This window comes from Helicoverpa armigera, chromosome 2, assembly GCF_030705265.1.
Source record: "Helicoverpa armigera isolate CAAS_96S chromosome 2, ASM3070526v1, whole genome shotgun sequence".
In the NCBI taxonomy this organism is placed as follows: Eukaryota; Metazoa; Arthropoda; class Insecta; order Lepidoptera; family Noctuidae; genus Helicoverpa; species Helicoverpa armigera.
The window spans coordinates 11,315,786-11,327,138 of NC_087121.1; the positions used below are offsets into that span (position 1 = coordinate 11,315,786).

Below are 11,353 nucleotides of genomic sequence, written 5' to 3' on the forward strand. Positions count from 1 at the left end.
TTTAATTTCTCCCTTACTTTTGTGCCAAACACTGTATTGCAGTATGGGTGGACTTGTCGAGTGCCGTTTTCATGTTTTATTTTCAGTCTGTCAGCTATTATAAGATCAATATCTGTAAATGAAAGAATACCCGGGTGCAACCTGCACTGCGTACCACTGCTCAAATTCTTGCAAATCTGCGCAAAAAAAAATATTGCCATAGACAAAAAGTTCTTCTGTCAATGTCAAATGAAGTTCAAACTTCAATGTCTAAAATGTAAACAAACATTTATAACCTAAAAATAATAAAGTTTTGAACTTTTAAATAATTTATTAAGTAAGAATACAATAAATAATGAAAGGTCAACATGTTGTCAATACACTGTTTTCAGTTCTTCCTATTTAGCGTTTGTGTTCACATATCAACAGTGTTTATATATTTTGTTTACTACAGTGATTTAATCTCGACAAAATATATCCAGGATATAAAGCCGGAGTATGACTATGTTATAGGTAAGTTATTAACTATTTAATATTAAATTAACGTGATTTTATTATAGATAATTTAGAATAAATATAATTACGTATCTCGAAAAAGTTATACCTCACAGAACCTTTGTACCTGATTATAACTTTAAAGATAACGAAAACTAAATTCCCCGCCGTTTCCCTCGCGTCTTTGGGAAACTACTTTCCACGCTAGGATGTTATTATGATGTATTAATTAAATATTCATTCATGCCTAGTTTCTTGAAAATAACTCTTCAGCCTTTTAGTATAAAGATGTAACAAACTTTCGCCTGTGACAAAAAGTTTAGGTACTTACTGTATTTAATTTCACCACACTCTACCTATTAGATTCCTAAATTGTAGAAACTGTATTTAAGATTGTAAAATAAAACCATTTATTTTCAGTTGGTTCCGGCACAGCAGGCTCCGTCATTGCCCATAGACTAGCCACAGAGACTAATTACACCTTCATAGTGGTAGAAGCAGGGTGTAGGAGTCATGCATTACTTGAGGCACCCGTACTTGGACCTTTCTTCCATGGCTCTCTGCTGGACTGGCAGTTTCAAACAGTGCCTCAGAAACATGCTTGTTTTGCTATGAAAGATAGGGTAAGTTAATCCTAGTATACCTGTGAAAGATTGTCATAAGATTATTGAATAGGAAAATAGCTCCAATAATTTATATTACAAGAAGCAAAGGCTCTGCAAAATAAAAATAAAACTTATATTTTATCATTTTGATTTGCTGTTTTAAATATTAATCTGTTCATGTTTATTAAAAGTATTATTACTGCTTTTTTTTTCAAATTTTCATCTCATTAGTTTCTACATTACACATTTTTTTTATTTTTCAGAAATGTAAATTAGCCCAAGGCAAGATCTTGGGAGGGTCCTCTAAGCTCAACAACATGATTCACATCCGAGGTAATATTTCACACTATGTCAACTGGTTCCATGGAAAACACACCATGGAGTACATAGAAAAACAGTTTGAATTTATAGAACAAAACATTCTACATTTAAATGATGTGCAATACCAAAGTGATTTAGCTGATGCAGTCCTAGGGGCAGCCAAAGAATTAAATTATCCTACACTAGACATAGATTTTAAGTCAGGCTTCAGAAAAAATATTGTCAGCCAGAATAATGGAAAACGATGGTGCACATCTGATAATTTAGATGTAAATAAACATGTAGTTACTAATGCTTTTGTAGAAAAAGTTATTTTTAAGGGCAACACTGCTGTAGGTATCAAAATCTTACTGGCTGGCAGGCAAAGTAGCATTTATGCAAGAAAAGGAGTCATTCTTTCCGCTGGGGCAATAAATACTCCAAAAATATTACAATTGTCAGGTATTGGGCCTCAAAAACTACTAAAAACAATTGGGATACCAGCTGTCAAAAACTTACCTGTGGGAGAAAATCTACAAGATCATATAGGCACTGGATTAGACTTTGTTTTATTCAATAAATCGGTTTCAATTAGTGCTATGGATATGATTAATCCTTTATACGTTTTAAACTATTTTATTAATGGCAAAGGGCCATGGACAACCCCAGGTTGTGAAGTGATTGGTTTCCTATCCACTAAAAACCAGTCAGATCCAGATTTACAATTTATGGTGTTGCCAGTAGGACTATCATCAGATAGAGGTAGTTTATTAAGAAATAATGTCAACATCAGAGATGAAGTGTGGGACAAATATTTTTCTAAAAGTTTTGATAGCTATGTAGGCACTATTTTACCATTGATATTACACCCTAAAAGCAGAGGGCATGTTTACATAAATAGTACAGACCCCGAAGCGCCACCTCTAGTAGACCCTAAGTATCTGTCACATGAAAGTGACAGAGAAACTTTAATAAATGGATTGAAGCTAGTCATACAATTTGTAAACACAAAATCAATCCAAAATATTGGTGGTTACATAAACCAAAATCATTTCCCTGGTTGTGAACATTTTGAGATTTTCACAGATTCGTACTTTGACTGCTACATCAAACATTTGACGTTGACTTCGTACCACCCTGTAGGTACTTGCTCTATGGGGTTGCCAGACTCCAATAAATCTGTAGTAGATACTTCTTTTAAAGTTTTGGGAGTAGAAAAGCTGTATGTTGCTGATGCCTCAGTGTTGCCAACTTTGCCCAGTGGAAATATAAATGCAGCTATTGCAATGATGGCTAGTGTATTCTTTGATACCAGTATTAAAGTTAAAATTCACATTCCATTTTGTTACACAAATGATTTATTTAAAGAATATTTATTTAATGTTTGTTTTGATAGATAATGGAAAGATTTTATGCGAGTTCATTCTGAACAATGTTTCTAAGTTAAAAATGTAATTTATTGAGATTTAAGCTGTTTACACAATTTGAATTAAGTATATTAGTGTTTTTGACAACCGGTATGTTTTTGATAAAAAAAACAGCATTATTAAAAAGAGGCCCATTCAATAAACACTTACATATTACCCAGGATTTTTATATTATTTTTGAAGAGAACATGAAACATCCAGAGTTCGCTTTGGGTCCCTTCTTATTTTGTATCTCACTTACCAGACTGGAGGTAGGGCACAAAAAGGACAAAAATAACAGTGATTTTAATTGATTTTCAATTATTAACATAGAAGCTTTAACGTTTGTAAGGTGTCTAAATAATTGAAAAACTTTGGTTATATTTTAACACTTTATTGAATGTATTAAGGACACTTCTAAACATGAAATTGCGTACAGGATTTTGAGCGTCAATTCCAAAACAACCGTTACATTACAAATAAAAGATTTGACACTATTTAATCAGTAAGTAATATTTCTTGAAGATATTTTATTAAAAAGTATTGTAATACTGTCAATTTTCATGTTGATCTTGGAAATATTTCGAAATACTTTTTTCATTATAGGCATTTTCCCTAAGTGTAAATATTTGCATTCAATATCAATTTTTAAATAGTGTCAAATGGATTAACCAGATAGTAAATAAGTTTATTATAAATATTCTTTCTACGATTAATTTTATTTAAGTACAATGATACTTCAACTTAATAGTACAATAAGAAAATTATGTTTGTGCCACAAGAAATTATATTTATCCATTGTATAGAAGCCTGCATCATTCATCAGAAAGGCTAATTTTCATACGTCAATGGTCAAAAAGTCATATAATACAGTCGTCCATACAATGTACGTTGTTGTTTATAAGTTATTACAAAATAAATTACGATTATACACATTTTGTTTCACATTTTTTTCTAATATCTAAACACGTAAACACAAATAATATAATGACTAGGAAATGTTACAGGCACTTAACAAAAAATAGTCGTTTTGCAAAGTGACTATTTTTTAACGACTGACAAAATACGCCTGTTTTTTTTTAATACTTATTTCTCCCGCCAATTAGATAAAATATCTGCCATAAGTAATTATCGGATACACTATAATATCTCATCAATAAATGTATATCTATAGTATAAATATAATAGCTACACGTAGATATGAGACGTCGATTATATACGTTTTTCATCATTAATAAGTTTTTTTTTCTTACTAAGACACTGAAAATTCACAAACATGGGGCAACATTAAGGCCATCGATTCTTCACAAAAAATTGAATGCAATTATTTTTGCATATTAGTATTTTAATAATTAATATGTATCAACAAGACCCCTTGAGAAAAATCCAGAAAGGCAAAGAATGCCATTTGAATTATTAAAACATTTTAGTATTTTTACAAATTCTATAATAAGCTTAAGACACTCACGGACGGAAGATTTATCTACATACATATTAATCTAAACTTTAGATAATGTTAAACACCATAATCACTATTTGTGCAAGTTAAATCATAATCATATTTTCGTGCTTTTTGGACATGCAATATGTATTAACATTTATTTTTGGGTAATATATTATTTACCATAACCATAAATAAATAATAAGTAATAGTAAATATTTATGCGTCATTATTCCGGTATAAAAATACTAATACTGCATTTTTTTATAATTTTCAATGTTTGCGTCACTGCACATTTGCAATCCGAAAAATACTAATTACATATCCAAAAGTAGACACCCCCTTATTATAATTAACAAACTTTTTTCAATATTGCAAAATACATAAATTACTTACTCTCAATTCTCAATCAAAATATTATATTATAGAAAAAAAACCTTTTCAGGCATTTAATGCATTACAACACTTAGATAATTTTCCTGAGCAAAACTCTCATATAATACTGGACGGATTATCTGATAATGCTTTTTAAGTAGTTTATAATTATAATTAAAATATATATAAAATATTGCCACACTTCTTAATAACTAGAAATAATAATTTATTAATACTTTGTACATCATAATACTGAGCGGTAAATGCGTCATTGTATACAATTTTTTACATTTAAATAGAGAATAGTAGATCAGCAACTGATATGTTTTCAAACTTGAAAATGTTTTTTTATTAATTTCCGCCATCAATAAGCTTACGTTTTCTCAGGCGGTTTTATTAAGTTGCTGTCTACATAATGCTCTCTAATAAATATACATTTTATCGAGTAAATATAGATACTAATATTAATTACTTAAAACATTGCTACAATTAATTGTGCATAATACTGTTTTCAAATAGATAACCCAATTTGTTAGGCAATCGACTGAGCTTTCATTGAGCAAAATTATTAATTTTGAGACAATTCTTTTGCAGTATTTGATACTTTGAGCTTTAAATATTATATCATTATTGTAAAATGGACATCCACTTCGCATGCAAAGTGTGCCGAAATTTTTGCTGCTTGTTATTAATTCTTTTGACGTTAATTTAATTAATAAAAACAATTAACGCCGTCCTTTAACATTATAAATAGTACACACATAATAGAGACATGCATAATAAATTAATTATTGACTTGAATGACATAAAAATGTGATAAAAAAAAATCTAACAGCTACTGACTTGTTTAAATCCAAATTGTAGAATCAAAATAAGTGTCCCCTAATACGAAGTTTCCCTACGTTTTATATAAAAAACAAATTCAACGTCATAATACTTACCTATTCTTTCGCATAAGCCTTTTTTGACTAGACTAAATTATGTATCATTTACAAATCAATCAAGTAAATACCTATTTAAAAGTCGTTATCCCCTTTCTCTACTGTTCACTGTTTCAAAAGCTAAACTTTTATAATATTTCAATACTTATTAATCTACCGGACGGATCTAAGCCACAAAATTACCTGAAAGACACTGCATTTTTATAAGAACCAACGATATTTCTAATTTTTCCGCACTTTAATGAATAATCTGCGGTATACAGGAATATTATTACCTACACAGTACCACTATAGTTTATGACGCAGTCATATACGAAATCGGACAACATTAAAAAACACCAGTTTTTTTTTTTTGTTTCAAACAAAATATTACGTCGCCTACCCCTAAAACGAAACTGTACACTCACTAACATCGAATCTGACTAACAATAAATGCGTAAAATCTTACTTGAAACAAGAATCCAGGTAATTGTCCAACATGTCCAGTTGTAGGTCGTCCCAGTCCGTTGGATTCAAAAGAAGGGACGAGAGATCGTCTTCTGGGATCAAAGGAGGTGGTATAGCTGGCTCCACGATCACGTTGGCGCCAATGTTCGTCTCCAAGTCTATGTCTGGCAAGCTCTGAATACTGCCAAGATTGAAATCCGGCAAATGCAACGTCACAGCCTGATTTATTTCATTAGAAATCTCTTCAACCGCGTTCACTTTTGGTATGTTGGCTATTGCAGTTTTTTCTTCTGTGACCTTATCTTTAGCAGATGCTTTCTTCTTCTTGTGTGGTCTATTTGAGATTCGTTTGGTTCCTTCTAAATGTGCGAGGTCGAGTTTCCAAAAACCGCCCTTGCCTGGCTCGTGTTTTGATCGAGCTACTTTCACGAAAACTTTGTTTAGAGACAGGTTGTGTCTTATGGAGTTCTGAAATTAGGAAAATATTTCGTTATTTACTAAAGATAATGAAGAATAAATTGCGCTAAAAATTCTCCGATGCGATATCGATATTCGAATTATCATTTTTAAGCCCTTGAAAGTTACTGCAAAATGAATGATTGAATTTTCCCCTTAACTATCGTGTGTCACCAGCCAGTAATCAGATATCCAATAAAACGTATCAATCACACACTCGACTCCCTATTCATGAATCCAATTAGACGTAATCTTATCGTCATGTTTGCACATCACACGTTTATTAAATCATGAGGGTTAATGCGATATCACTCACCTGCCATGTGGGATCGGCGTTCCTGTAGTACTTGAAGTTCTCCCGGATCCACGAGTAGATCGCGGAGAGCGTCATCTTGTCGTTGTTGTACCGCATGGCCATGCAGATGAGCGTGCTGTACGAGTACGGAGGCTTCTTCTCACTGTTCGTCCGGTACTCGTGCTTGTTCTCCGTGAAGTCCTTCTGACACTTCGCTATCGTCTGGTTGAACTTCTGCAGCCGCGTGTTCTGCGGCTGCGGCTTCACCTGCGGCCCCGGCGACATCGGCGGTATTGGAAACTGCGGCACCGACATAATATTCGTTATGTTTTGCAGCCATGTCAAATTCGTTAAATCAGCCTCTGGTTCTTCATCTACAACCATCTTGCTCGGCTTGTGTTTCGTTCGTATCTTCTTAGAGTAATCATCTTGATCTGCAGCAGCAACCGTTTCAGATTGAGCTGCATCCTTTTCTAAATCTTCGTGGTTAACTGCGTACGTTTCTGGTTGCTCGTACACGTATTCTATCTCGACGGTGTGAGATGACTCGGGGACCGTGTGGTCGACGGCAAAGTACGTCGTACCGTACTGATCTCCCGCATCGCCATAAAAGTTGAGCGACGTCGTGTCCAGCATCTCGCCGGACGCCGGAGACAGGCCTGACGTTATATGCATCGTGGCCAACTACATTGCTCGCCCTGAAAATATTGCGACAGTGAGCCTATGAGTCACGAAGTTGATGAATCAGCTAATACCGGAAAGTTCGATTGCTCGGAATTATGAATAATTAATCACTGGGGGTAGTCCTAGATGGTATCTCGGGTTGTTACCTGAGAGAATAGAAGGTGGAGGACGGTGTTGTCCAAGATGTCCGGAGGGAATCGATCGGCGACGGCGCGGCCGGAGTGACGTCGCGGCGGTCAGCGGCGCCCCCCCGCCATGGTGTCGGGTCGGCGGCGGCTGCGTGTGTGCGCGCGGAGCGGCGGCGCGCGAGCTAGTGGGCAGGTGCGCGCCCCATTGTGTGCACCGTCGAACGATTCCGAACAGGTGTGTGCTGCGATCGATATTTTTCCGCCGCAAGACAACGCCGACCCGCATCGCTGATAGCTCCGGACAATTAGTCACGGTTATCGGACGCAGGACCGGACCCGGCTGCTAGTGGTTCAACCCCATCACCACCAGCAATACCATCCCAACTGATCCAGCCTTCTTCGATATTTCCATACCAAACAACCCTACCAATACATAAACAATTCTAATAATTATAATAGATTGCAACGATATTTTTGTAATCAATATTGCTTTTGCGTTGTAGACTTCATGGATATCCCAAGTGCGGGCCTGGTCGATGGTTTCTGAGGCATGTCGTCACCGACGGCTCGTGCGGGTACTTCCGTTATATCACTCACATTTTCAATTCAACAATAATTATAGCAGTTATAAGTAGGTATTACCTAATTAGAAATATTTTCGCGATTTCAGAAAACTTCCCCTTTAATGACCCTGAGAACAGTCTCCTCTACATAGGTATATCTTACACCCTCCATGAAATTAAGCAAAATTGCAGTTTGGTGACTCTACTATCTCGCAATTTTGCAAGCTTCCTAGGTACCTAATAGATATGGAAGACACCTTTTCGACCTACATAGGTAAATAGATAGATACGTAGCCTACATCGTTTTTAAAATACCATCTATAGATTAAATATAGTTAGTTAAGTACTTACCTACTTAGGTACTCATTTCTCACCCCTAAGCATAAATTATAACAAGTAGTTCACTTGTTAATTTACAATATTATATTTGATCCGTCTAAACAGGGAATTAAAGCAAGTGCTTGTCCATTCCCCCCTCCGCTACTGTTTACTTTGAGCCGATAATGACTCAAGTCTATGAAAAAGCTACCCTTGTCATATTGGAATTACAAGGTAACATACCTACTGTGAAAGCAGGTTTACAACGTGAAATTAATGGCTGTAGGATTGAGGTGAATGGCTTAGAATAGAATCTAATAAATAGGTTTCCGAATTATTTAGTTTCGGGAATAAAGCACAGGAAAGGAATCTTCTTTTTCCTCCTGCCCTGTTCCCAATTTTATTTGGGGTCTGAGCAATATGACTTCCATTTTTCCCTGTCACTCGTCATACTGCCACTCACTCCCTTCCTTTTCATGTCATCTTTCAGGCAATCCTGGTATAAACGAAGGGTCGTATCAGACCTCATTTTCAATGCTAGCTGTTCCCTGCGACTCTACCCGCGTCGCGAGTCGCGAGGGAACTGCATCCCGCATCCAGATAATAATTTGCTTATGTTTTCAGGCTCTAGAGACTGTTTGTGTAATTCGTTGATAAGTTTTCGCATGATAACTGGCTAGAAAATTAGGCAGTTACTTTCTGATTTATTCACTTTATCTAAAATTCTAAACATATATCAACCACTCATGTAAATTTTACTTAGCCACTGTTATTAGCCCACCTGAAATACTAATTACAGCTTACTACGAAGTTATGTAGGTAGGTAGGTATGTTTCAGCTAAACAATTCACCGAATTTCAACGCAAGCAGAAATCTCAAAGGTTACGTTACGAGGTCATCAAACTTGACCTTAAAAATCCTTTGTCAATCCCATTAGCATAGAACGTGATTTCATGGCGACAAAATTTGTTTACCAATGCTTTCACTCGCACTAATTCTAATCGATTATATTTTATCTAGGTGTCTGTTTTGCTGACTCAGTCAAATAATGACGAAGGGGTCAAAGTTCGATGTAACTTTAATGATAATAATGACTAAATTGTGATTTGGTAGGCTATCGATAGGTAGGTAAGCAGGTGCCTACCTAATCCATATAGGTACCCAGTTAACTACATCCGAACATCGAAAAAAAAAAGTACGAAACAATTATGACAAAAGGTTAAAAACGCTAAACTCTATAAAAAGCAAAAAATAACTTTTAACACTACGTAAACTAAATTTTGTCGTGTCGGGGGACCGCTATAATTCATTACTTTAGATACATGTTTTTTTTTTAAAACGAATGTTGTAATTAGGTAGGTATCATTTGATTTATGTAAGTATTTATGAAGGTAAAAAGCGGTCCCCCGACACGTCAAAATTTAGTTTACGTAGTGTTAAAAGTTATTTTTTGCTTTTTATAGAGTTTAGCGTTTTTAACCTTTTGTCATAATTGTTTCGTACTTTTTTTTGGGTCGGGGGTTTTTTTAAATTTATAATTTAATTTTATTTCATGCTTTTTAAAGGAGCTCCTTAATTTTTCCTTCTTTCATTTAATTAATTTTATCTTAAGATGGGGTCGCTATATGCTATCTCGGCCAAAGGAAGCTGTTTAACAATCCTCATGACAAACTGGCTCTGGGAGAATTGCACAGATTGAGAAACAATAAAGATTAACCTTTGGACATTCTAGATTTTCAGCAAAAATATAAATCGGTTTATCCGTTTCATTCCGGCATTCCAGGGTTTCATCCGCCACATCCCATTTCCAGCATCAGGTTCTCGTCAATCAGAAACATGAAGAGAACTCGTCAAGACAAATTCAACGAGCCCAAACTCGATGGGTTTACTAAGAGGCAGTTCAGGGTTACGTCTCCTACCTTCGTGCCCTAACAGCAGACCAGCTCAGTGGTTCCAAAAGACATTAGTGTTTCAAATTTCAGATCCCACATATACGTGCAACTAAACTGAGCGTGTAACATTCCTATCACATCTAGCAAACGAGCTGATGACCTTGAAGACCTGAACCGATTTCCACCAAACATAGCTAAGAACACTCCTGACTGACATACCTTTTAAACAAAAAAAACCGCATTACAATCGGATCATCCGTTTGGGAGCTACGATGCCACATACACACACACACACACACACACACACACACACACACACATACACACACAGACACGTCAAACTTATAACACCCCGTCGTTTTTGCGTCGGGGGTTAAAAACAAAATTAAACTTATTTACCTATAGGTAAGTAATTGCTTCTTGTCTACCCCTTGGCGAAATCAATTCCAGAAAGAATTACCTATTTTTCCGTTGTCTATCAATCCGTCAGAGAACACAAAGAAAGTAGGAAACAGTTGCATTCAAATTTCAACTCAAAAACTTTCCCTTTAGATTGAATATTAGTTTTTATTCTTAAAACCCCATTGCAATTACTTTTTTTTTAATAATAAGGGATGAATTTGGTAGCGCTCTGGCGACTGGCACGGCTATGTTCCGGTGGGCGACTACACCTGACAATATGGCCGCTGCGAGGGTAAAAAACGCGGGAAAATATTTTTGTAAAAAATAAACATTATATTTTGTCACGCTCTTGTCTCGGTTTTGTGTAAATAATTAGCAATTGTGGTTATAAATAATTAGGGTGAATAAAATTCAATCGCAAGTCGCAAGCATTCCATGCGGGCCGGTCTTTGAAACGAATTGAAGAGTGATTTAAATTGAAATCCCGTTGAAAACAGCCTTGCATCCACGAAGTTGAATTTCTCTCAAATTCATAGCATATTTAGAAAAATCGCAAACTATGCAGTACTTAAACTGAAAGAATTCCTTTTTAATGCATCTTGAAAGCATTCATAAAATTACCTAAC

General features: G+C 35.3%; 3 protein-coding genes across 3 annotated transcripts in view; 1 reads left to right on the plus strand and 2 right to left on the minus strand.

Moving 5' to 3' along the window:
- The window catches only part of LOC110379007 (galactokinase), a 95,018-nt gene that overhangs the window by 49,502 nt on the left and 34,163 nt on the right, over positions 1-11,353 (minus strand). The window lies entirely within an intron of this gene.
- Positions 243-2,865, plus strand: LOC110378962 (glucose dehydrogenase [FAD, quinone]). Its single transcript, XM_021338432.3, has 3 exons — positions 243-492; positions 895-1,097; positions 1,343-2,865. Exons 1-3 carry the CDS (start codon positions 348-350, stop codon positions 2,777-2,779), a joined length of 1,785 nt encoding a protein of 594 aa, XP_021194107.3. The 5' UTR covers positions 243-347; the 3' UTR covers positions 2,780-2,865.
- LOC110378971 (forkhead box protein J1) lies at positions 4,483-7,973 on the minus strand. The gene is made up of 3 exons (XM_021338453.3): positions 7,571-7,973; positions 6,762-7,438; positions 4,483-6,457 (listed from the first exon to the last, which is right to left on the minus strand). The coding sequence occupies exons 2-3, from the start codon at positions 7,413-7,415 to the stop codon at positions 5,987-5,989; spliced, it is 1,125 nt and encodes a 374-aa protein (XP_021194128.3). The 5' UTR covers positions 7,416-7,438; positions 7,571-7,973; the 3' UTR covers positions 4,483-5,986.

Excerpts from the sequence above, each read along its gene's own strand:
- LOC110378962 (XM_021338432.3), top strand. The coding sequence starts at position 348 with ATGTTGTCAATACACTGTTTTCAGTTCTTCCTATTTAGCGTTTGTGTT. Across the intron at positions 493-894 it reads GGAGTATGACTATGTTATAG|TTGGTTCCGGCACAGCAGGC; the intron begins GTAAGTTATTAA and ends ATTTATTTTCAG. Across the intron at positions 1,098-1,342 it reads GTTTTGCTATGAAAGATAGG|AAATGTAAATTAGCCCAAGG; the intron begins GTAAGTTAATCC and ends TTTATTTTTCAG.
- LOC110378971 (XM_021338453.3), bottom strand. The coding sequence starts at position 7,415 with ATGCATATAACGTCAGGCCTGTCTCCGGCGTCCGGCGAGATGCTGGAC. Across the intron at positions 6,458-6,761 it reads ACGCCGATCCCACATGGCAG|AACTCCATAAGACACAACCT; the intron begins GTGAGTGATATC and ends TCCTAATTTCAG.